Raw genomic sequence first — 25903 nt, forward strand, 5'->3', positions numbered from 1 at the left:
ACTGGAGCGCTTGGAGGAGCTGTACAGAGGGGGGAGAGTCATTGGCTGAGGCTGTGGGGAGGGGCCAGACAGCAGGTATCTCTGGGGGGGGGAAGAGAGGGTGTGTGTGTTAGAGCATGTGCTGATGTTCCAGGCTCAGGAACAGGGGTGGGGTGGGCAGATGCCTCCACGCCTTGCTGTGTTATCCGTGCGCCCGCAGCTTCCCCTGTAGCGATGGAGGCATTCTGCTCTCTCCGAGGCCCGTGCATTCCCGTCTGCCCTGGCCCATGGACCCAGTTCCCGTATGTCTCAATGGGGATGGGGTGGCCCCTTCCTGGCCCTCACTCCTCTAATGCTTTCTCCTTCCTTGTCCTACAGGAGTCCATGTTTTCTCTGGCCCTGAAATGCCTTATCAGCCTGTCCACCGTCATCCTGCTGGGCTTGATCATTGCCTACCACACACGGGAAGTGCAGGTAGGTCCCCCTTGGGGTGGGAGCTCCTCCAGAGGGGAGAATCCTGGGGAGAACCAGGCACCTCTCCAGGCAGGTCAACGTTTGTGGTCATGATGATGCTGTGTGTGTGTTGCGGGACATAATGCTGAATGTCCCCCTCGGAGTGGATTTGCACCATCAGTGCTGGACATGAGTGACAGGGATGCTGCAGAGATCACCACCCTGAGCCCTGCTTGAGAGTGCGGCGCAGGCCCCCTCCTGCAGCCGCTCAGTGCCGAGACAGGAAGGGCAAGGGCCTCTGGAGAAACTCGCAGCCGGGCGGGCTCCTTCCCGCAGGACACCTGCAGCCTGTCTTGGTGCTACACGAGCTGCACTAGCCCAGGGCCTGTGGAGCGGCAGTGCCCTGCTCCAGCCTTCGCAGCCCCTGGCAGGAGCCCTGCTGCTGCCGCCCTGTGGGAGGGAGAGGCTGTGGAAAGCAGCTCTCGACCCTGGAATCCAAGAGTGGCATGATCCTTGAGCAGGAGCAGCAGGGTTCATGGTCCCAGGCTCTGCATGCAGCAGGGTTCATTCCGCAGTGCCTGGAGTCGGGGGTTCACATCCTTGCCCACCCCAGCGTGATCACATCGCTGGCCTCGTTGAACTGACAGCCAGCTGCTGGCTCCCTAGCCATCGGCTTGCTGTGTGACCACCTGTAGGGAAAGTGTGTGTGTGAGTGAAAGGTGATTGGAAAAGCAAACTTCCAGCACTGGGCGCCGCGCCAGGCTATGAGTCTGCTGGGCTGGGAGGGAGATTTGCTAGTGGAGGGGCTGGGAAACCACCTTCTGCCCCAGCTGCTCTGGTTTAATGGTCCGGGAGAGTGACTGTTCTCCACTGTTTTACATGGGGGATACCAAGGCTGCTGTGGCTGGGAGCTGTCCAGCTGCAAGTGGCTGGGCCAGCCCTGCTCTCCGCCCTGCCTCCAGGCTGGCTGCGGTATCGCATGTGGTGCTGCAGGAAGGTGAGGGACTCCTGTGCAGGGGAAAGCTGGGGTCTGAGTTCCTCTGACCTGCATGTGATTCCGTGCCAGGCCTCGCTTCCAGCTGAGCAGGTGTCTCGCCTTGCAGGGGGCTCAGGCTAGCTCTGAATGGATTACCCATTCCCTCTGTCCTTTGAATAGTGCCTCAGGGGGCAGAGAATGCATCTGGGCAGGCCGTGAGATGGGGAGCCTCTGTTCTATGTGGCCAGCCCGGCCTTCAAAGCACCACATGGCCATGAGGGAAGGGGCAGGGCTGGATCCTGTGCTGTACCCAGCCGGGGAGAGGGCAGCAGGAGTCTTCAATCCACCTTGGTGCCTCCCTGGCTGGGACTGACCTGCTGACTGGTGCGTAAGTGAGAGCAGCCCTGGGGATGCAGGTGCCGAATGCCTGATCCAGTGGGAACCGTGAGAGTGGCTCCCTTGCCCCCCATGCTAGAAGCCCGTGCCCCCCTCAGCTGGGAGCTAGAGGGGTGCCTGCTCCTTCCCTGGAGCAGCCCCGAAGGCCAACGCTGAAACCTGCACTTGGGCTGCTGCGTTTTGAGACACATTTGTTAGGGAGTTAGTACCCGCCTACTCCAGGCCTGCGCTCCGCTGGGGCGACAAGGCAGCGCTGCTGTTCCAGTCAGCATGGATCCGAGGGGCTGGGAGGGATCAGAGCACTTCCTACGTGCTGCGGGGCACAGGCTGCTCCCACCTGAGTAGCTTACCCTTTGCGCTTCAGCCTCTCAGCAGGGATGCTGCCACATGCGCTATGTGAGGGTCTGAACAGGCAGGCAATCCCCTCTCCCTCCCCCCACCCCATCAGCAGGGCCTGCTGGAGAAGGAGTAAGTGGGCACTGCAGACTTGCAGGGGCTCATTACAGTGCCTGGTGAAGGAAGACCTAGGGGCTGGGCTGAGCTGAGCAGACCTGAGGAGGGAACAGCTACGCCTGGGGAGAAGTTCTGAGATGAGCTGTGTTATGCTGATGTGGATTTCTTTGTTGATTAAAGCCATACCCAGGAACGTCTGATCACACACTGCATTTGAGCATTGTCCAGGAGCCCACGTGGGAAAGGCGCCTGCTCCCAGGGTGTGACAGTTCTTAATGTTTCCTCTGAATACTGTGTGGGTGCCTCAGTTTCCCCTATGCAGTTCTGAAGTCTCTAGGTGGTGGGATAAAGGCCAGTGTACATAAATCACTGACACTCTGTCTCCCTGGCAACAAATGGCCAGGGCCCTTCCCCCGCCCCTCTGCAAGGAAATAGCTAAAGGTGAACAAAGAGATCAGGTGACTTCCTGGACCGGGAAAGAGAGAGAGCCCAGAGAAGGAGGGGCTGGAGGGAGTTTTTCAGTTTGGGGCTGGCTGGGGATGAGGAGTGAGGGCAGACATGGGGGTCTGCCTCACTGGGCCCCAGAATGGACCCAGCTGAAGGGTCCTGTTCTCTGTACCTACAAGCTCTGTTTTAGCCCGTGTTCCTGTCATCGAATAAACCTCTGTGTTGCTGGCTGGCTGAGAGTCACGTCTGACTGTGAAGTGGGGGGGCAGGACCCTGTGGCTTCCCCAGGACCCCACCTGGGCGGACTCGCTGGGGGAAGCGCACGGAGGGGCAGGGGATGCTGAATGCTCCAAGGAGAGACCCAGGAGGTGAAGCCGTGTGAGCTTCTTGCCCTGCAGACAGTCTGCTCCGAGGGAGAGGAGGCTCCCCAGAGTCCTGCCTGGCTTTGTGGGGAGCAGTTCCAGAGCATCGCCCGGGGACTCCGTGACACAGGGGATTGGTGCTAAACTGGGGCTGGGCGCGGGAAGAGTTCATCAATCGCTTAGGGGCATTTGTGCTGATCGGGGCTCGGCCCAAAAGGGAGACATTCTCGGGGCCCTGTTTGCTAGCTGGGAAGAGCCTACTGTGGGGCTCCCTGCCTACCACGATGAGGCTCCCCTGCGAAAGGGGAGGAGCACCACACACTAGCCCAAGACAGTGAGGGACAGAGATTGGGAGCAAACCACACCCCCCCCGTGTTCAGCACAGTCAGACTTGGCCGTATTCAGCACAGTCAGGGGCTAGCCTGTAGTTGTCATGGAGTGTGGGGGAGTCAAGGCCCTGCACCCCCACTTCCTGCGATTCACCGGGACTCTCAGCCAGCCAGTAACACAGCAGGTTTATTAGACGACAGGAACATAGTCCCAAGCAGAACCCCTCAGCCAGGTCCCCGGGGGCTCCAAAAGCAAATGCTCAGAAGGGCAATGGAACCGCTGAAGCGCAGCTGAGGGTGTCACGAGCTGCTCGCAGCCCGCTCTAGCTCGCCGTCCTGGGGATGAGAGGGAACCTGCGTTCTGGTTAGGGACTCGCCCGCCTGGCAGAGAAGATGATAGTCCTCCAGTGCCTTCCCACGTTTCCCCCTGTGTGTGCAGGGACAGACAAGCTCTCCCCCAATTCACCGGGAAAATCAGAGCTGCTCAAAACCCCATGGGAGATGCCCCCAGAAGTCCGAGCGCAGCACCAGGGGGCACATGGTAACTGTACAGCTTTGCAAAGTGGCTGCTCACACCCAAACTGAGCTAAGCTGGGTGCTCTGGCCAGGTGCCTGGGCTACCCCTTCCTCAGGCAGCATGTCACAGGGAGCTTCGCTGGGGGAGACCATCAATGCTGCTCCATAGCCGAGGCCCGTGGCACTCAGGAACTGGGCAGCGTCTCTAGGCCTCCAGTGCAGCTTGTCAGATTCTTTACTATTCTAACTGGCCCAGCTGGCAGGTGTGGGCCCCTCCCCCATACCAGCTTTGCAGTCACCCACTGCCAAGCACACTGAGAACTCAGTGACAAATGTTGCACCTGTCAGAAGTGTAAAAGTTGCTGCCCTGAGCAAACCGTTTTGTTTTCCTTGCTGCACAGGCAGCATGTGAAGAATGTTTGGCCACTTCTAGCTGAGGCTAGATAAGACGCTTGATTTCTCCCAGCACTCCCAGGAACCCCCATTTTTTACTGTCATGAGAAATGCTGGGTCCCCTCGGGCTCTGGCAGCAGAAGGCATCTGGGCTATGCACAGATTGGCTTGTGACTCCACCAGTGGTACTGGCAAATGAGCAGTTGCTGACTTTTCCTCTAACTGAACATTTCAAAGCAAATATTTGGGAGTGCTCTGGCCTTTGCAGAAATAATCTCCCCTGAGGCTGCTTTGTCAATGCGAGCTTCACCCCTGGTCCTTCTTGTCCTCTCTGGTGAGAGGTTCGCAAAGTCCACCTCTTGAGCTGTGCATAGGGCTTCACAGGTCTGATCTACCTTTGACTGAAGTTCAAAGGCAAAATTCCCATTGATTACTGAATCAAGGCCTTGTATTCAAGACCCTAATGTTTGGCACCCATGCGCCAACCTTTGGCCCTAGTATCTCCATTCTGCAACTTTCAGCGGGGTTTGGCTACTGGTCGTAAACTCAAAGCAACCAAACAAGACCAATCCAGGTTTTCTGCAGCAATGCATGCTTTGTATGGCACTCGCAGAGGAGAAGCAGGAAGCCGGAGACGGTGCTTGTCCTCCACAGCATGGAGGGGAGAAGCTGTGAAGGGAAAAGAATCTCTGCTACTGAGGGGTCAGAACAACCTGTAGGAACAGCAGAGAGAGGCCAGGGGAAAAGATCTTCCACAAAGAGCACCTGGAGGAAACCCAAGCCTGACCTAGTAGCTGACTCCTGTTAATAAAACACTCTGCTAACACTGACTTTCCTGCTCAGTATCTAATTGCTGCAAGTCAGTCGCGACCAGCGCTTGGATACGTGGCTTGAAGGACAGGGGAGCGAGCCTGGATCCCTGCGTGCAGCTGAGGTCCATGTTCCAAGCACTAGTAGCTAATGCCTCAGAAGCACCAACTGTGAGCGACGTCCCCTCTCCTTGTAACTCTCTCCTGCGGGTGCTGGGTCCTTACAGGCCCAGCCAGCAGCAGGGCAGCATGCAGTTTGGCTGGCTGGGCAGTTGTACTGATTGAGCTCTGAGTCTGTCTAGCTGAACAAAGAGCCGGTTCAGGGGTGAGGATCTACTTGGGAACAAATATTTAATCAGGGGCTCATCTGTCTAGCAGAGGAAGGTCTAACTGGAGCCAATGGCTGGGAGTTGAAGCTAGACAAATTCAGATTGAAAGTCAGGTGTAAATATTTCACCATGAGGGGAATTAACCATTGGAACAACTGACCCAGGGTTGTGCTGGGTTCTCTATCACTGGCAGTTTTTACAGGGCGAGTGGCTGGTTTTCTAACACCTCTGCTCTAGGGATCACTTGGGGACAGGGCTCTGGGCTGAGAAGTACTGGAGGTCAGACAAGATGATCACAATGGTCTCATCTGGCCTTGGAATCTCTGAATTTCCCCCGTCAGTGTCTTCCTGTCAGCCACAAACAAGAACATGTAAACCTAAGTGACAAACGTTCCTGCCTGGAGTGTAAAATCTGCCACTACAAGGAAGCAATTTCTTTCCTTCCTGTGCAGCAAAATGCAAAAAGCTCCTCTCTGACCAGCTCCCAGCCAGTCCTAGCCTCAAAGAGGAATAGAGTATCCACCATTTCCCAAATATACAGCCAATTTAGGCTGAATAAAGAGCCAGATGGAGTTAGGACGTGTTTTCTGAGCATTAACTGCTGGGTGTGAGAACTGAATTGAGATGTCACGCTGGTCTCTAGCTGCCTGTACACTTTACTAATAACTGACTGGAATTGATTTAGTCCTTTCCATCGAGGCTGAAAGTTAACACATCCTCTAGGTGTTCTCGAAAAGCTCAGCCCCCTGCGTTTCCCAGTCCCTTTGCAATGGGCTGGCGCTCCAATAGTGATGCTGTCTTGTGAACCCTGGCAGGATGGCATGAGCCACTCTGGGGCTGAGAAAAGCTCTGCCCATGCACCGGAGCAGAGAGAGACTGCCCCTTGCAGGTCTCTCTGCAGGGCACTTGTCAATTGCTTCCCAGCTGGAGGATTTTTTCCTGCCTCAGGAAAGGCTTTCCAGCTGGAAGCCTGGCTTTCTGTATTGGTCTTGGCTCACCTCAGCCTGGAGCTGCAGTCAGGAAGTTCAGTGTGAGGTTTGGGACTGAGCTGCAGAGAAGGCAGTGTGATGTGGTGGATAAGGTCTGAGCAGGGCTGGCTCCAGCTTTTTTGCTGCCCCAAGTGGCGAAGCCAAAAAAAAAAAAAAAAGAGAGAGCTGTGATTGGCGGCACTTCGGCAGCAGCTCTACCGCGCCGCTTCATTCTTTGGCGGCAATTCAGCGGTGGGTCCTTCCCCCCAAGAGGGAGTGAAGGACCTGCCGCCGAATTGCTGCCAAAGACCTGGACGTGCCACCCCAAGTACCCGCTTCCTTTGCCGGTGCCTGGAGCCGTCCCTGAGTCTAGGAGCCAAGCCCTTCTGAGTTCTAATGTAATGTGTTTGTACAGCGCCTGGCATGATGGACTTCCAGCTAATAAACGGGATTAATCGTCTACCTCCCAGCAACTCACTGTGGGGCCTTTGTTGACTCTGGGTCCATTGTGCCTGCTGGAAAATGGGGATTACCCCTCTTGGCCTCCCCCGGGGCTGGGGAGCAGGAATGTTTTTGTTCCTACCAAGGGATGCCATCCCAGGCTGCCGCAGAGTTGTCCGTCTCCTTCCCACTGCAGAGGGCTTTGCATGGGCCTTGTTCTCAGTGCCCCAGGCAGCAGACTGGCGGCACCTTCCTTTGGAGAGCCTGTGGTTTGGCTGGGCAGATCAGCTCCCTAAGCAGAGTTTAAGAACTGGCTAGATAGCGTATCGGGGCTTAATGAGGCATTCCTGAAGGCTGGAGCCCAGGCCGGCGGGAGTTCCCTGTTGTAATGGGTGGAACAAGCGAGAGCTGTTAGCAATGCCATAGCAATAGGCTAGTTCCAGCCCCCGGTGCAGTGCTGGAGCAATGCCAGAGCTGAGTCCCAGGGTGTAACGGCTCCAGGGGCTTCTCACAGTGGCAGGTCAGGCTGCGTGGAAGTGGGCCTGACTCTGACGTAAGGTTAGTGACATTAGACCATTGGCCTGTGGAACCTGTATCCTGCCTGCATCCAACAGGAGATGCTCAGGAGAAAGCACTGAAAGCGTCAGCAGTTACAGGCCCTGAAGGTGGAAGGCTGCAGATGGCGGAGCGTTCCTGCCTGATGGCAGTGGTGTCCAGCTGACGTCCTGATCACTCTTCCTGCTCTTAGCCTGCGTCACTGGGCACGCTGGGCCATGCACTGTCCAGCCTGCTCCAGCCGCTGACCGTCTATGCGACCCAGGCGAGGGGGAGCTCTTCAAAGGATGCCACGCTGTAACACAGAATAGTGCTAAATGCCCTGTCCTTCCATGGTGCGCCCTGGCTCTTCTGGTGTGGAGCAGGGCTGAATGCTTTCACTGAGTGGGACTTTTGTTACCTGGGATAATGGAGAGCACAGGCCTGTGCTCTCCATCCTGTGGCCATGGAGTCTGTGCTCCGAAGAGCCTGCCTTGTCAGAGCCCTGGGTGATACACAGGGAGTCTGCTGTACTCCTGCCATTGTCCATGACTTTGTGCTTATCTCCGTTACATTCATGCTGCCCCGTGGCGCCTGGCATGTCTGACTGCACTGGGAATTTCTCGCTCTCCCTAGCATCTGTAGCTGAATCCCAGCATTACCTTGACCTGATGCAGGAGGGACAAGGCCGAGACATTTTCCTCTCAAGGATTTATAGGCTCAACTGGCAAGAAAACCAGATAAAGAGCAGCTGCCCGGGCTCCTGGTTTCATTTCTCAGGGGGTCTGGCTTTAATGGAGTACGTGGGTGATTTATGGGGCCGCCCTGCCCAGGCAGCAGTTCTCTTCCACTGAGTGACAGCAGCCCTGAGCCTGGGTGTGTCTGATCAGGGGTGATGGCTGCTTCTGCTTGGAAGGGGATGTTGTGCTGGAGCCGAGCTCTGAAAGGGAGTCTGTCCCTATCCAGCAGCGTGAAGCCTAGCCATCAGAGTCGTCCTGCAGGGAGAGATCCTCTAGCCACCCTCATGTGAGCTGTATGTTCACTCACAATCGATGGGGCAACAGACACTGACCTGCTCCCATTGCAATCACCAGCAGCTTTGCCACTGAGTTCAGTGGGCGCAGGAGCAGCCCAGGCCCTGTGTGAGGCTGGGGCCCAGAGAGCCCAGCACTGAGCTGCTCTGAAAGCCAGGCCCCAGGGGCGAGTGCTGAGCTCCTGCCAACCTAGCCCTGAGCCCCGCCAAAGCACTGCTGATCCACCCCACCTGGCCAGTGCAGGCACTCGGGGAGAGGGCCTGCAAGCAGGCTGGATAACTGCCACCCCTCTGCCTTGGTTCTCTGTGCTCCTCAGTCCCCAGCTTTGCAGCCTGGCCCAAGACAGGAGCTCAGGCTGCATTCACAGACTCCAATCTGCCTGCACTCCCCATCCCTGGGCTGCACGTTCCTACTCATTTGCTTACACTCAACTGACACTCGTACCTGGGCCCAGCTGTCCAGACCTCCCAGGGCACCCGGCCTTGCCTTTTGCTGTGGACACTGAAAACTGCATCTGCAGCCCCGACAGCTGCTGGGGCCTCTTCGGATCCTGCTTCGTGCACCTCAGCACAGAGTGAGTTTGATGGGCAGCAAGTGCCACTCAGTCAGTGCTTTGCAGCTGGCTCCCTGGGTGTGTCGGCCTGAGGTGCACCCCTCAGGAGATGCCAGGCAGCTGGAGAGGTTGGGCTAGCGCCCAGAACATGGTAAGAAGTTCTCAGTGCTGCAAGGGTACAAAGGACATTGCCCTAGCAGAGTGGACCATGAGGGAGTTGTGGCAACAGCTTAAGGAGATTAATGCAAATGCCACTGGCACATGGAGTTACAGGAGGGATGTTCCTCCCAAAAGCTTCCTGTGGATGCTAATCCAAGGGCCCCTGCTTTTCTTGCTGTTTAAGGTCATTTGTCTGGAACGTGCCTTTCCTCATATCCCCATCTAGCAGCTCTTCCTACAGGGGCATACGATCATCTCGGAAGGGCCCAGGATCCCTGCTCGGCCTGCCCAGGGTGGGTCACAAATCTTAAAGATCTTGGCTTGGAAATTACAAATGTGTGGGATGATGTGTGAATCGGTGCCTCACCCCTTGGCTCTGAAACAAAATCAGGACATTGTGTAGGGTCCAAAACAACCCCCTTCCTGGGGGTTAGTCACTAGTAAAAAACTGAATCGTACTGTAAAGCTCAGCTCAGACCTTTTCCTGCGGCCTGGATGCTCCTGAAGATCCTCCCTCTGGACTGCCCAGCCCACACCATAGATTCCCCACCCCCTCCCCTTTAATGCGCTACTCCCAAATCTCTTCTTGTCACCTCCCCCTGCATCAGGGAGTCAGCAAACCTCACTTAAGCCTTGCCCGGGACCTGCCGATTGGGTGGGGCCTCTCATGCAAACACCACCAGCTTGGTACACACCCTGTTATCATTCATTGTAATTTATGTTGATTGCATATAATGCTTCTTAGAGAAGGCATCAGCAAAGAGGACTCAGTCCTGGACTGTCTGAGACACAGTGCATCCCCAGCTGCCCCTCCACCCCGCCAGCTGGAGGGACTCCCTCTGTACCTACATTATTTTCTCTCCATGCCTGTCTCCTCCCACACTCAGCTTTCTCGCTCCCACCAGCTCCCCTCTCCTCTGCGATGGTTTTGCTGTATGAATAATACCGTCTTATTTTGCTTTGAGGCCGTGACCTGTGGTAAACTGTATGCTCAGCTGCCTCTTTATTTTAGTAAGCACCTCTCCTCTCCCTGCCCCAGGAGTCAGTTTGGTCCTTTCTCCTGCCTCCAGGATGAGTAACGTTAACCCCTAGCTCCCAGCAGGGCGTTTCTGGCTCAGCTGAACTGGGACAGGGCTGGAGGATTTGTTGGCCATCCAGGCTGTTTGGGATAATGCACAGTTAGCAAACATCTGTAAGTGGCTTATGCAGGAGGTCAGACTAGACGATCTACGAGTCCTTATCCTCTCTGATGCTACGAGGCCGCTGGCATGGCAGCCCAAGGGGAAAGAGAAGGGGCTTGTGAATGCGGCACTAGCCTGGAGTGGGCAGAGCTGGGTTCAGCTCCTGGCTCTGGTGCAGCCCTATCACATTGGACCAGGTCCTTAGGCTGCAACGTTCAACCCATTGTGCACTTAACCTGTGCCTTAACCTTAATCTGTGGCTTGGCCTGGTCCTTGATCTCCCAGCTGTAGAATGGCAGCCATCACATTTCCCTTCTCTTGCCCTCTGGGTTGTGTATTCACACTGAGCTCCTAGGGCAGGGTCTCTCGCTGTATGTACATACAGCCCTGAGCTCAGCTACAGCCTAGTGCCAGGTGTAATGCAGATACTACACCTGAGGGGATTGGATAGCCTGGGGACAGCAGATCCTGCCAGGAGCCTGCCGAGTGTGCCAGGGCCTGGGGTTAAGCCACCCTTGCCCCTCCCCTGCTCTGCCCAGGGGGCAGTGCCCCCAGCAGGGCAGGAGAGATGACTGGGAGCTGCACTCTAGCGGGATGGTGCTGAATGGGCTGCCCCCCTTCCAGCCCCAGCTGTTTGTCAGTCGGTTTGCATGTGTGAGGCCGGGCGTGATATACTACAGCACTCCCCTAGCCTGGCCGGTTTGGATTGAGCTGTCCCTATCCGGCTGCAGAGCGGCACATGCGCCTCCAGTGTGTGATTGCTTGGGGAGGGAGCCTCATTTGTCTGTGTCTGGGAGCTGTCAGCAAAGACAAGGCCGTTCTGGGGGAGGAAGCGCTTGCACTCTGGGAAATGAGAGGGAAGGAAGCACCCGACCCTGGTGGAACTGGGCAGTGGAAAGCACCAAGGCCCAGCTAGAACAAGAATGGGGGTGGGGGTGTTGCCGAGACGTTCCTGCTCCCCATCACAGACTGACACTAATGTCCTACCGGGTGCTGACTGCACAATACTATTCCCCTTGGCGATGAGATGGGCTCTCACTGGGCGGAGGAGCACAGAACTGTCACCCCGTAACCATGCATGGGGCAGGTCCTGGTAGATAAACCCAGAATCAGTCGGTGGCCGAGCTGCGTGGGCTTAGCTCGAGTTCCCAGCGAGGATGTCTCCAAACCTAGGGGGAGTGTCTGGGCCAGATTTTCAGCTGGTGTAAATTGGTGGCACTTCATTGGCTTAGATGGTTATACTGAGCTACACCATCTAGGGGACCTGCATGTGCCACATCCAGCATCTTAGGGATGGGCCAGGGCCTGTAGCTCTGACAAGGCCTCGGTGCACATGCAGCCCCTGGACCTGCTGAGCGTGTGCGACTGCTGAGCGCTTGCCTGGCCCTGATGGGTCTGTCGCACCCTGCCTGCCATGGAGGCACCCCCTGGGTGGGGGCAGCACAGCTACACTCTCAGGCCTTGTCTGGCCTGGGGCTCAGCTCTGCCGGTGCCACGGGCTTGACCTGTCTGCACCCACAGCCAGACACAGGACCAAGTGCTCCCTCTCTCTTGAGAAGCTGGGGGTTGAGTTGAGCCCCCACCCCGTCAGCTTGTGTAACGGGGCTAGGGGAGCCCAGCCACCTAGCCGCCGGATGGTAACTGCAGGAGCCCAGGGTGGTGCACTAGCACTCACCCAGAATCCCGGCGGCACACTGCAGCCAGAGCCTGAGGCTGGATTTTCCTTGTACCCTTTAAGTCAGGTTTGGGGTGGAAACAGCTGGGGGAGGAAGGGGCGCTTAAGCCTGAATGGACACCGAATGGGAGGAGATGAATGAGGACAAATGGTTATTCCTGGAGAAAGACTTTGAGCCCTTCCTCCAGCCCTGTAGCTGAGCTGGCCACAGGCATGGAGGGGGTAGGCTCCCTCGGAGACACATTAGGGAACTTGGGAGTACTTGAGCCTCTGGTTTCAGGGCCGTTTGCTGCTCCACTCCTACGAAGTTAACAAAATAGGACGAGCGGCTTCCTGGACAGCCAGCGTCTCCAGCCACCACCACTGGCATGAGGAGAAGGACAGGCGAGGCCAAGGCATGAGCGTTTCCCTCCCTGTCTCCTGTGCCTGACTGAGCGTGTTGCTCAGGTGGGGCTGAAAGCGGGTGGAGCAGATGAGGGTACTGGCTGTGGGTGCTGCAGGTTCCCCAGGGCCCCGTCCTGGCTCCCTTGAGGTTTGGATCCCTTGGAATCCCTCCTTCCATCAGAAGGAGAGTTGGCCTGGTGCCTGTGACCTTTGCAGACAAGGGAACATGGTCTCGCCTTAGGAGAGGCTGATGGCAAGTGTTACTTACGTTCCAGTAACAGCGAGAGGCCCCAGCCAAGTGGGCCAGATCCTGCACAGAGCTGGTGTGAGACCGTCTCTGCCTCCTCTCTTGCCATCAGTGTGACCTCACTGCCCTCAGTGCAGACCTGGGGGTGCAGGGGAGAGGACAATGTCACTCTCTGGTGTTGGACTCCTCCAGAGCAGAAGGGGGGGGGCACCAGCTTTAAGGCTGAAGGCAGCTACTGGGGAGATTAGGTTGTCCACAACTGCTTGTTCTGATTAGTCACATGAAGCTGCTTCACCTCCAGCTACCTCCGGTAAAATGATCAGGATGTGCTGAAGGTTCTCCTGGCTGGGCCAGCAGTTTAGTGGGGGTGCACCTTTCCAACGGAGGGAGGGGCTGAGCCAGGCCTCAGCCAAGCAAACTCCAGGGCATGGACACAGGTTGGCTGAGGACTGGGATACAGCCACGTCCCTTCTCTATGGTGGGGTCTGAAAACCAACGGGGCAGGGACCCGTTTCTTTTCCTAATTCAAGCCAGGACTGTGGAAGAAGTTGCACTGAATGGAGGGGACTGATGCTGCATCTCTTGAGCCAGTGTCATCAGGGAATCCTGGCTGGCAGGCTCTGTGGAGCTACCAATCTGCCAGTGGCCGTGTTCTGTCTGACTTTATTAGGTCAGATGGGGTGAAGCTTGTCTGCTGCTCCCTCCCCCAGCCCCCATGCAGGGATGCCCAGTGCAGGAAGCAGATGTGCACTGATTTCCAAGAGCAAAGGCGAGAGCCTCTCCTCTCCTACAGGGATTGGCGTTTCTCGCTCTCAGCTAATGGCTTGCAAGCTGAGAATACTAATGAACCAATTACCTCACTCTTAAGGGCCGAGCCATCAGTTCTTGAGCAGAATGGGCTGCCAGCTGACCCGGAACCTGGCCTGTAACAGAGGCATTTGGGGGGAGAGAACAGCAGGGCCCCTGTCCCTCCCCCTGCCGATGTAGGGTGGGATGTGTATAATACATAAGGGGCAGTGCTGAGCCTCTCTTATCCAGTGTGGGCTCCGTGCTCCCCAAGGAGCAGGCATTGGCCAAGGCCAACTGAGGTGCTCCTAAAATGATTACTAAAGCTTGGAACAAACACAATAATTTCCCCTCTCCCTATGTTAGATGCACATTAACCATGTAAGCATCCTGGCTCCCCAGGAGATGGGTAACCCATTTTACAGATTGGGAAACTGAGGCAGAGAGTGCGGAGGGGACTTGCCCAAACTTCTTTTCACCCTGGGTTCCAAGTGCCGCGGGTGCTGCTGCTGCTTTGGCCGTGGCGTGGGCCCAGAGCATTGGCGGTCAGTGTTATTCTGGCAAGCTGCCAATGTTGCCTGAGGAACACAAGTGAGAGAAGGGTAATGGTGACTTTTTAAAGAGTTTATAACTCAGGCCAAGCTGAATGGAATTGCCTGGCACTAGCAAAAGGCAGGGTGCCAGTGTCAAGGCTTTGTCCCTGCCCCATTTCAAAGGCCTGCTGCAAACAACGGAGATGTTACAGCTTCTCAAAGGAAAGGACAAAAGAATCTTTTATACTGGAAAGTGTTAGGCAAGCTAACTCCAGGGGGAGCTGGCAGCGCCCCCCAGAACATCGCTGGCTGTAAGGCAGTTAATGATAGTGCCTGCCTCAGTAGCACTCCTGTAAGGCTGTGGCTTGGTGGTGGGCTGGCTGAGGCTAGGGCCGCTGTGGGATAGTACCCCCAGCCTCCTGCAGGGGAAGGCCTCTCTCTATTCCCAGCACCCTGCTGATGAGCAGGGTGTGAGATGCGTGTTCCAGGCACCACGAGGAAGGGCACGGGGTGGAAATAGGCAGGCCGAGAGGGCCCTTCCTCACTGCCCAGGCTCTCTGGAAGGATCAAGACCGCACGTATGGCTGGAGTCCAACTGTGCACTCCAGCCTTTGTCACTGGGTTTTAACTCGGCTCTAACGATAGCGGATAGTAACTGGGAGGCTGGTTGGGAGCAATTGCTGGAGGCTTGGCTGGGGTGGGAGCCACGTCCCTGCTATTAGCGGAAGGAGAACTTGCCATAAGTATGGCTCTTTTCTTTGGTTTGTGGCCAGGCACGGGAAAGGGAAACGGAATCCTCTCCCATTTTCTGCCTCTGTGGCTCATTAATTAGCACTCGCTCGGCAACCGCAAATGGATTTCTCATCCTGCTGCTGCAGGATGCATCAGGAGTTGGCATGTATATAAACCGGGGTGGGTGTGTGTGTTGCATTGCAGTCACATGGCCAACATCACTGTCAGCGACCCCACAGCGCGCCTCCGTCTTCCATGACCTGTAGGTGAGAACGTAAGGAGGAGATTTTCAACGGCGCATGTGGGGGAGAGCTGCCCAGCTTCCAAAGGGAGCTGGATGCCAAACTGCCCTTGTGCCTTTGAACCCCGTCCTGCTTTGCCTCCCCCAGCAGATTAAGCCAGAGAGCTAACCAGGAACAGGGGAGCAGATTCAGGGGTGCCCTCTTGTGTTTAAAATTAAGTATCTGCTGAAGGGTTTTGCAGAGCTGGGAGAGTCTAAAGCAGCGTGTGCAGTCTCAAAGGCCTGGGCCACGTGGGGACTGGCCCAACGTACAGCTGCACCACCACAGACCGGCAAAGCCCCTGCTGAGGGCAGCAGCGGAGCCGAACCCTGCTTGAAACCAGGGTAGCTTGCACCGACCAAATCAAGGCTACTAGCAGTTAACTCTGCACTAGGGGCTTGTATGGGTGTGGCCACGGATGGCTGGAATCGGGACCGATCCCCACGGCACACAAGACCTATAGGCCCTATTCTGCTCCCCTTGACTTTAACCAAGCAGGATCCAGCCCCATAGCAAGTGGTTTGTGTCTGCTCTAAAGGTGGTTCCTGGTGCCTGTTGAGCAAGCTTCATTTCTTCCTCCCAGGCTCAGCCTGCTCCGTGCTGTGCGGAAGGCGAGCCGGTATGTGGCAGGGCTGGCTTTCGGAAAGGGCTTGGCTGTGACTGATGTAGGTGCAAAACACTCCGAGGGTCAGAGCCCCTGGAGCTGGCTCCAGGCTGCCCAAGAGGCACTGCCTGTGCCCTGGCAGAGATGGAGGGCAGCATGCAGGAAGGTCCCAGGGGAGCCGGGCTCTGAAAGAGGCAGACAGCCCGGATGGGGTGTACTACAGCTATCATTGTGCTGAAAGTCCCAGCTTTACGCAGACACGTGCGCTGCAACGTCAGCTCGCAAGGACGTGCCCAGCTGCCCAGGCCTACGGCCCCATATCCCTGAGAGTGAAGTCAAGGGCCTAAGCGGAGCTCGGATCAGGCTCCTTTCAACAGCCCTGCCCTGAGCACTAAGGAGAAGTCCCGTAGGAGCCAGGCCTGCGCTCCTGTGACACGCTGAGGCGCACTCGAATCCCCAGCTGTAAGAGGGCATGCAGGAAGTGGCAGCGAATGCCAGAGCTGCCCTAACTGGAACTTCTCCCACACCGATGGGTGCAGGCCCGTGCTGCTTAACAGAGTTTCTTCCTTCCCCTGGGTTTCTTGCTGCGTTCTCCAGCTGCATCATTGTTTCCTACCCACTGGGGCAAGTGCGCTTGTGCCTTTCCCTGCCAGCAAGCCTGGGGAAGCCTAACTGGATATGGCTGGACTTTGGATGTGGTTTCCATGGAAACCCCGGTAGCAATGGTGCACTCCCAGCGTGCATGCTGGAGAGAACTTTACAAAGGCAGAAGCTTTAAAAAAACACACACCCCCTTTTCACTTCCCTGCTGGTGGGGGAAACAAACAAACATGGAAGCGTCCCCCCCTTTCCTGCACAAGGAGGCAAACAGCTTCTGGGCTATTTCCTTTGCTTGTTTCTTTGTAATACCCTTTGCAGGAAGGAATGGGCTGTCAGCTGCTCACACCCCTGAGCATCGTCCTGGCAGCTTGGAGCGTTTTTATAAACAATTGCTTAAACAAAGCAGCTCCAAGCTGGGGAGCTTTCCAAACAGACCAGGGAGCTGGGTGAGTCAGCCTGTGGCTTCCTTCACCCAAGAAGGATGCTCACACCCAGCCCCAGGCAGAGCTGCTCAGAGCAGGTGTAAGGTGCTGCCCCTGGCTGGGCAAGTGGGGAAATAAGACGGGGGTCCTGGTCGCATGGGAGCCAGTATCTTCCGGGATCTGCTCAAGGGAATCCAGTGGCCAGGAGGTCTGAGATCTGGTCTTGGAGCTGCCTGCTGCAGGACCTAGGACAGTCTCTTCCATGCTCCCCTCTGACCGTGTCTTTATTTAGACTGCAAGTTTTGCGGGGGCTCTAATTACTTATGTGGCTGGTGAGAGTGGGGGAAAGGAGGGACAACCGTACCGGGCACCTGAGCTCAGCGCCCCCCCCCCCCCCCAGTGCTGTAACATTGGTGTGACTAAAGTGAAAGGGGAGGGGGTGACGCCTCAGTGAACACGACTCCAATCTGAGGCTCTGGCAGGCCTAATTCTCCACGCTAGAGAGCTGTTTGTCAGTGACTAACGGCAGCTGGCGTGCCCGTCTCTCCCACAGAGCTGCTAGGAATCACAAACCAGGGATGGAAAAGCCCAAGGAGTCCCGTCCCCCCCCCCCCCAGCCCTGTGCAGGTTTGGTCTCTAGTGCATTCTCCGGTCTAGGGGTCAGTGGTTGGAGGAGATTCCTGCTTGGCTGACCTATGTCTGAGCCCGGAGCCATCTCTGTGCTGCTGCTGCTGCCCTCGCTCTGGCAGTCTGGGAACCCCTTGGATGTTGCCCCCTGAGACCCAGCGAGCAGCCAGCCTGCTGTCATGCTTAGGACTCCTGGCCGTAGCGTCTCTCCAAAGCTCTGCTGAGCCAGGCAGTGATGGGGGCAGAACTGGGCTGTTACTTAGCAAAAAGGAGCTGAAGAAGTGGTTTGAGTGTAAGCTCTGTGGAGCAGAGACCAAGTCTCCCTCTGCGTGTCTTATGGAGCTGAGTGATGGTCAGTGCTTAATTAATGCAATAATGCACTGCCCCATCGGAGCCCCACATACACAGCCTGGGGGCCCAGGGCTCACAACCCCCATGGGAGCAAGAGCTACGCAGATAAACAAGGGTTTGCAGGAGCCAGGCCTGGCGCTTTCCAGTGCGGTGTCCCCAGCGCAAGCCAGCCTGACCTTCAAAGCCAAGGAGACCCTGCTTCCTTAGCCCGTCCTTCCTTACTGCTTGGCCCAGGATGAACCTGCTGCTGCCATGGGAACCTGATGGGCTCTTTCCTGACAGCAGGGTGTCTGGGTGTTTAATGTTGCTGTTGAAAAGCTGGCTGCCCCATTGTGTTGCTCTGATTTTGCCCGTCCACCAGCAATTAGGAGCAAGGGGGCCTTTAAGGAGCCATTCAGTCATGTTAATTGACAGTGCAATGCTCAGCGGGTGAGGGTGATGCCAGGTTCTGCACTGGGGGCTGGGCCAGTCTAAGGCACAGCGTGAGCAACACATTCATTGGGAGGGGAGGCCCCTGAGAGCAAAGGGGGCTGGAGAAAGCCCCGCCTTACGCGCGGTGGAAGGCCGTTCGCAGCTAGGCTGACTGAGCTCTGCAGCCCTGGCTTGGCCCTGGGCCCCGTGCAGGCTCTGCTGTGCGCTCCAGAGAGGCACAAGGCTGGGAGCCAGGAGACCTGGCTTCTGTTCCTGGCTCTGCCACTGACCTGCTGGGTAGCCCTGCGCGAGTAACCTGCTCTCCCTGGGATTCTGTTTCCCCTCCTGCCCGGAGCTCATCAGTGCAGGGCATGGCTTTTGCTACGCCCAGCGTCCAGTGCAAGGGGGCTGGGGGGAGAAGGGCCCGGAGACCGGTGAGGCGGGCCCTGCACTCCGGGTACAGCGCCCTGTCCCTGCGTTTACAAGCCAAAGGTGCAGGACGCGGACCACAATCTCCATTTCTTCCTGGCTTGGCCCCTGCTAATCCCCAGAGCTGCTGCAGGATCCACTAGGCCTGCTGGTATCCGAGTGCGTGAGCCACTCCCTGCCTCCAAACCAACTGAGCCCCTTACCACTGCCCAGCAGGTGGCCAGGCCCTGCCAGACAGGATCCCCCCAAGGCAGCCTGCAAAGGTCTGGCCCTGGCATGCAGCTCACCTAAGTGCTTTGGGGCTGCCGGCCCCCTCTCCATGGGGCTGTCTTGCACATGGCCTATGCTGAAAGCCTTGTTCTAAGGCAGTACGGCCAGCAGGGCTGGGGCTGGGGCTGCTCTGCACGCAGATTTTCTCGGACAGCTGGCTCACGCTGTTGGGTTGAGCCCTGTGCTAGTGTAGACAGGCCTTTCTACCACCCTGGTGTGGAGCCTCCACTCCCTCTGTTTAGTTTTTAGAGCAGCTGGAGAAGTGTCTTTCCCCCCCTCCCCCTGCAGTGGTCCTGCGTGAACGTGTGATAGACAGAGAAATGCAGGGACGAGAGCAGGAGAGGGAAAGCTTTTCCCTAGAGTGTTCTGTTCCTGGGATAAATAACCTCGTCTAAACCAGGTTCCAGTCTGGGGGCTCCATGGGAGAAACCTGACCTTGAACTTGCTCTGGAGTTGACAAACGCTGTCCCATGCTGGAGTGCAGCAATTCAGCTGGTTCCCTACAGACCCTCCTTCCTGCCTGCGTTATTGACTGCAGGGACCCTGCTGCTGAGCTCTGCTCGCAGGCTGCTGAGCCGGCTCCGGCACGCGCTGCTCCAGTCAGACAGGGCTAACTGAGCACGTGTTACCTCCGCGCGCCACAGGTGCCCAAGGATGGAGGTGAAAAGCTACGGGCCAGATCCTGCCCATCTGTGCTGCTGTCACTTACATGATTCCTGCGGCATTGCCGCCTGAGAAAGCATTAGCAGGGGGTTGGTGTCAGCGGTAAGATTAGAACGGGAGTCCTGGGGCTTCATGGGGGCAGCTGCTACAAGCAAAGCCAAGAAAGACTGTGCCTAAAAGGGGCAGCTCGAGCACTGAACACAGTGTCAGGACGCCTGGGTCCTGTTCCTACTGCTGCCACTGGGCAAACTGCCTCCCCTGTTTCCCCTCCTGCTCTTTGGACTGTGGGTGCTTTGGGGCAGGGCCCAGAGCTCACGTTTGGGTTCTGGACCCTGTACCGTAGCCAGTGTGAATTCCCTCACGCTCTTCCCACGGTCTCCGTTCCCAGGGGCCGGGCCCTGCAGGGTAGCCCCTGGGAAGGAAGGCAGGGTGTCGCTAACTGGGTGCTGTCTCTAATCACGTGCCTTCCGTCCCGCTAGCTCTTCGTTATCGACAACGGCGCCGATGACTGGCGGATAGCAATGACTTATGAGCGCATCCTTTACATCAGCCTGGAGATGCTGGTTTGTGCTATACACCCCATCCCTGGGGAGTACAAATTTTTCTGGACAGCACGTCTGGCCTTCTCCTACGCACCCTCGCGGGCAGAGGCCGATGTCGACATCATCCTCTCCATCCCCATGTTCCTCCGCCTGTACCTGATTGCCCGGGTCATGCTGCTGCACAGCAAGCTCTTCACTGACGCCTCGTCACGCAGCATCGGGGCGCTCAACAAAATCAACTTCAACACACGCTTCGTCATGAAGACTCTCATGACCATCTGCCCCGGCACCGTGCTGCTGGTCTTCAGCATCTCCCTGTGGATCATCGCCGCTTGGACGGTCCGTGTCTGCGAGAGGTAAGCCAGAGGTGGGATTACCAGCTTTCTCCTTGGAGCAGCGAGTGGCATGCACGCTCTCTGCACAGGGCAGGAAGGGGAGGAGAGGGAACCCTTCCCAGCTTCCCACAGCTGTCTAGAGCCCTGGAGAGGGGCTCAGCAATCCCAAGGCCCCCCAGAGATGAAGGGCTGAATCGATGATGTGGGGTCCATGCAGAACTCTCCCTCCCTAAGGCAGGCACCCCTAGAGCCTCTGGGGTACACCTGCACTGCACAAACAAAACCCGGGGCAGCAAGTCGCAGGGCCTGTGTCAGCTGACTGGGGCTGTTCCTGCTCGGGCTGGCGCCCAGCAAGGGGGGAGGGTCTCCACTGCTAAGGTTAGCCCTGTAGCATGAGCCTGAGTCAGCTGAGCCGGGCTCTGGGGCTCACTGCCATGGGGTTCTCTTCAGCGTAGACGTACCCAGGGAGCAGGATGCAGGAGCCAAGGGTTTTGTGTGTGTGTGAGTGCTTTGCGGGTGTCCTTGGTGCCATGTGAACAAACCCAGGGGATGTGGGTGTGGTGCTGTGCAAGCAGGGCTAGCTGGCTATCCAACCCCGCCCCCGGGATCCAGGTACGCTGGCCAGCGGGCACAGGCCAGGCCAGTGAAAATTAATGAGTGGCTGCCTGAAAATGGAAACCCTGGTTTCTGTAGGTACCCAGCGGAGGGCCGCCTTGCCAGGCTTCAGTGCTTCTCTCCCAGGGAGGCTGTGTGCATGCAGCGCTCCCAGGCCTCTCCATTCTCACCAGCAGCCCCATTCTGCCATGCCAGGCTCCCCTGCAGTCCTCGGCAGGATGACAGACCCCTGCTAATTGGCCCCTCCCGGTCAGGGTTTGACAATGGGCAGAGCCTATCCACCAAGTCACACAAATGCTACAAGGAGAGAATGGTTCCCAGTGTCCTAAACTGTATCTGGGGGAGAGGGCAGCTGGGGTGACTCCGCTCACCAGTGAAGGCTGGGCTGGCTCAGATGGCCTGGGCCCAGCCCCATTCTGCCAGGCGCAATCTCCTGTGGAATAGTGCAGGGGAAGCTGCTGGAAACATAGAAGGTGCAAAATAACTTGCCAAGCCCCAGTGCCCGGGCTCTGGCTCTCGCTTCGCTGAGAGCAACTGTCATGACAACACAGTTACACGGCAGCTCTGGGCGAGCATCTCGCTGGGACTTGTGCACGTCTCTCGAGGTTGCTGTGGAGACAGCCCCGTACGAGGTGGGAATGTGGGGCAGCGAGTGTACTCCTAGCCTGGGAGGGGCGGGGATGCAGGGATACGTCTCCTTCTGGGCTTTTCATTCTCACAACCCCGCCAGGCCGCCTGCAGGCAGAGGGAAGGTTACGGGGTCACGAACGCTTTCTGCGTTGTCCTGGGGCCAGAACAGAGACGTGGCTTGACAGCTGGATCATATTAGTCATGACACGGGAGGTGGGACTGACAGCTGCTGGCATCCTGCAGAGCACGCCTGGCATTTCCCCAGCCTCCCCCAGCATGGCAAAGATGTGTCCATGCAGGTTCCTAATTAAACCCTTCCAAGTGGGAATTAGCACGTGGGGCTGAGCTCAGCGGCTTTCCCGGAGGCTTGGTCTGACAGCGGCAGGCTGTCCCCGGGTGAGTCAGACACCCACGGTGCCACAGCTTGCCAAGCAGCAGTTAGGCACTGAGCACTTCGTGGGCACGGATAAGGGATCGAGCTGCTGATTCTTCCTTGACTCCAGGCACATAAGCTGGCTCTGCTGGTGCCCTGCTCTCTAGTGCTGTCTCTTTGAACCTGTTTTGTCCTTGCTGCCAGTTCATACCCCTCTGCTCTCCCGGAAGCACCCTGTCTGTCCAAGCAGTGACAAGAGGGGTGTCAGGGGGCAGAGGCTTTACCTTTGATCAAGACTGTCAAGACTTGCACAGCTTCGTGCCCCTACAAGTTGGGCAACTGAGGCAGGGCTGCTGCCTGAGGGCCCTCAGCAACTAAGGGAGCCCTAGAAAACTGACTGAGCGACGGACAGAAAGGGGAAGCAGTGAGGCCAGCAGGGAGCAGGCAGATGGGCACAGCTGGGTGCGTGGGATATGTTTGTAAGATGGGGGAGAGAAAAGTTCCCTGTAGGCGGCTCTTTAAGACTGGCTGCGTGGCACTGACTGCGGACAGGCAAAACTCGCTGGCAGTGCCCCTGCCTGCCGTTCAGCTGGGAGGCCATTTCCCAGCCACTCCCCAGCCTCCCTCCACGGCCTCTTGTCACCTGGAAACCTTTTCTGGAAGGGGCAGCCCGCCTCTGCTGTATTGTTACTGTGGGAACCCTGGTCCGGGACCAGATCCCCATGGCGCTAGGAGCTGGACAACGCAGAACAAAAAGACAGTCCCTGCCACAAGGAGCTCCCGACCCACGTATAAGCCACGAGACACCAGAGGGACACAGCCAGGCAGATGGGAGCACAAGTGAACAGTGAGACAGTGCTGGTCAGCCTGCCAGGGCATGGCCTCTGCACGCCAGCAGCATCACAGCAAAGGAGCGTTTGGCAGCGGGACTGGAAGGGGGTGCAGAAGTGGCTCTGGGGGTTTCCTCCCACACGTGAGGGGCAGCGCAGGAGAAAGTACAAAGTGCCTTGTTTGAAAAAGTAACAAGTGGACACTGGGGGCTGGTGTTATGGGCCAATCAGAGGCGAGCGTCAAAAGCTCAGTAGTGAATGAGAGAGGACAGACAGGTGGGGGGATTGGGGACGGGCCTGGGAAGCGAAAACCAGCCGCTTGCGTGGGGTGTGAGAACGAAGTGACATTGGGGGAGGAACACGCTAGGGAAACGATCTTGGCATGGCTCTGAGCAGGGCAGACTGCATTTGTCAAGGCCAGAGAGACGGCTGCCGAGTAACCAAGACAATGGTGAGCTCTAGCTGTGTGGAGGGAGAGGCAATGGTTATGGGTTAGCTGCATTGCCAGGAGCCCGTCAGATCGGGACCCCGCAGCGCCAGGTGCTGGGCCAAACAACCCCTGCCTCAGGGAGAGAAGAGCAGGGGGCGCAGGGAGCACAGGTACTGCGAGATACTCCGGCACTACGGGAAGGCGCCCGTGGCAGTGCCTGGTGGATGGGCAGACAGACAGGGAGGGGCTCAAACGCTGGCAATCCTCGGCCTGCTGAGTCAGTGGTGCACGGCCCTGGCTCTGGCTCTGGCTCTGCGCTGCTGGGGGCCAGGGGCTGTTGGATGCAGAGCGGCGATAAAAGCACTAGGAAGCCAGAGTAGCTAATTGATCAGAAGGACTCTCAGCGGCCTCGTTTGCATGTTTGCCCTACACCTGCCATTTGCCTAACAATAACGCTGGCTCTGGCTGGCAGGGCTAGAAGTGCTATTGGGAGCCTGGGTCCTGCTCCCTTCCCCCTGAGATGAGCTTGTCTGGCCCAGGTGGGCTGGGGAAATCATGGAGCGGGAGAGCAGCGCAGTCAGTCTGCGGGGAGGATCAGGGCTGCCAATGAAGGGTCAGGAGATGCGCTCTGAGGACTCGAGGGCCACCTGCATGCAGGCCTCTGCACTGACTTCCGGCCGCCTGCTCAAACCACCCCAGAGCTGCTTCTCCACTCCCCCCCTTCCCTTGGATCTTTGGGTCTCTCCCTCCCTTCTCTTTTCTCTAGATTCATCTCTCTCTTCCTTGGGAAGCACCTTCTCGCTGCCCAGCCTTCGCCCTTGCAAGCTGGTCATTGCTCGGAGGAGCGGCACAGCCTGTTTGGGCAGCAGAGAGCCCCCTCCGTAGCATTCGCATCTCTCCCACTGGCTCAGTTCTGGTCCCATAAATGGAGGCTGTGTCACAAAATCCTCTCCTAACTCCCAGAGACACAGCCGGGGACATGGCACCAGGACCAGACCAGCCCTGATGTAAGGAACCAGACTAAGCTCCCCACGTGTAAGCCCTCAAGGATATTCCCCACGGCTGGTCACCACCTGGCCGAGGGCCCTCCACTCCCTGTGCTGCTGTGCACCCCAGGGTAGGCAGCCGGGTCCTCGTGTGTCCCTGCCCTACCTCGCATTGCGAGGTCTAATCAGTACTTGCAGGTGAAGCCTTAGACCCCATAGTGGGCAAAGTGCTGTCACAGCTGGCTGCCCACCACAGGCCAGTCTGCCACCAGAACCTAGTCATTTGTGCACTAGGATTATCACCTTTCCAAAGGGCTGGTGCAGACAGTGGCAGTGCCACAGCTGCCGTTCACCTCTGCGCAGTGCAGGCAGTCGGGGTCTCCCCGGTGGGAACTGGGCAGGGCGGCAAGTGCTGCTCTCTCCTGGAGCCCCGCGGGAAGAGCGCTTGCAGCACCGCTTCAGTAGCTCAAAGCACCTGCCAAAGCTACTCAGTTCTCCAACTTGCTGAGGGAGAGACAGGCGACACCTTCCAGCTGCACCTCTTCACTGCCTCTTCCCCGGCTGGGCAGATTCCATCTTCCGCACGTTGTGCTTGGGTAGCTCTGGCCTCCTCGCTTCCAGCCAGTGTCAGTGTGGAGTCAGCAGATCAACAGCTCGTGCTTTGCATTGCCATGCACAGACGGTGCTGTCCCTCCCTGCACAGCCCCGCTTTGGGTTAGCCGCTGCTACCGCATGGGGGTGGAGGGACATTCCTTGATCGGGGTCTCTAAAAACAGCTCTAATATCAATATTAGCCTCCTATTTTCACCCCTCTGATTTGCCAATAACTCCATTTGGCCTGAAGCTCAAACTCCCCCAGCAGATTGCTCCTGTCAAACTGAGCCCGCGGGCTGGCGACCCTCCAAGACAGAAACCTGGCGTGAGGCAGGTGGCTATTGGGGCTTTTTGCACCTCTGGTCAATAGAAGCTGGGCGCTGTCCTACAGACCTTATGCTCTAGGTCATTCAAACTCTCTTGCAATCTGGGCTTATGCTTTTGCTCCCCAAGCAATGATAACTGTCTTGTGCTAGGGCCTGTACGAACCATAGCGAGAGACAGAGTGTGCGGCATGAACAGCCGCGGCTCAGAGTCTTAGATCTTTAAGGCCAAAAGGGGTTATAGTGATCTGCAATTTCACCCAGTAATCATAGAATCGTAGGACTGGAAGGGACCTTGAGAGGTGTGAAAGTAGAATGAATTATATTGTAAAAATAAGAATGGATTAAAGAAATGTTGTATGTACCTTTAAGCAGAAATAAGAAATGCTGAAATAGAGGTGCCAGGAAAAGAAACATTAGGCATAAACAATGGTGCTAATGGCGAAACATTAACAGAAGATTGGTAATAGTTAGTAAGGAAATAAGATATGCATGTCTAGCCCAGGTAAACGGATCAGATTCTGCTTCCTTTGTTTTCTTGTTAAGTTCTCGCCCTTTTATGTGTATAAATAAGATAGTTTGTGTCTTGCATGGTGCTCACATTATCTGGGTGTCATTAGCAGAGCGCAGTGCTAATAAAACAGAGTGGTCTGACAAACTGTGAGTCCTGAGTCTAACTTTGACAGAGGGCATCTAGTCCAGTACCCTGCACTCATGGCAGGACTAGGTATTATCTAGGCCATCTCTGACAGGTATTTGTCTAAGCTTCTCCTAATTCCTGTGTCCAGGCCATCACTTTTGAGTGAGCTACAGCAGTCCTTTTAGTAAGACAGCCAAACCTGACTGAAAGATTTCAAGTGAGAGAATCCACCAGGTTCCTAAGAAAGTTGTTCCAATGTTCCCCTCCCTGTTTAAAAA

General features: G+C 56.9%; 2 protein-coding genes across 5 annotated transcripts in view; one reads left to right on the forward strand and one right to left on the reverse strand.

Moving 5' to 3' along the window:
- Window positions 1–20195, reverse strand: part of LOC120390473 — a 39243-nt gene extending 19048 nt beyond the window's left edge. Inside the window, exons 1-2 of the mRNA XM_039513181.1 lie at window positions 19964–20195; window positions 19374–19472 (exon numbers count right to left, since the gene is read on the reverse strand). Coding sequence (XP_039369115.1) covers window positions 19374–19472; window positions 19964–20195 — 331 coding nt within the window. The remainder of the gene's footprint in view (window positions 1–19373; window positions 19473–19963) is intronic.
- KCNN3 (potassium calcium-activated channel subfamily N member 3) overlaps window positions 1–25903 on the forward strand; it is a 76432-nt gene that overhangs the window by 15057 nt on the left and 35472 nt on the right. For 3 of the 4 annotated variants that reach the window (XM_039512357.1, XM_039512358.1, XM_039512359.1), the window contains exons 2-3: window positions 358–453; window positions 19807–20225. In XM_039512357.1, coding sequence (XP_039368291.1) covers window positions 358–453; window positions 19807–20225 — 515 coding nt within the window. Of the gene's footprint in view, window positions 1–357; window positions 454–19806; window positions 20226–21792; window positions 23104–25903 lie in introns of those variants that run through there. The other variant, XM_039512361.1, reaches the window with a different exon arrangement.

The sequence above is a fragment of the Mauremys reevesii genome, linkage group 24 (genome assembly GCF_016161935.1).
Source record: "Mauremys reevesii isolate NIE-2019 linkage group 24, ASM1616193v1, whole genome shotgun sequence".
Taxonomy (NCBI): Eukaryota; Metazoa; Chordata; order Testudines; family Geoemydidae; genus Mauremys; species Mauremys reevesii.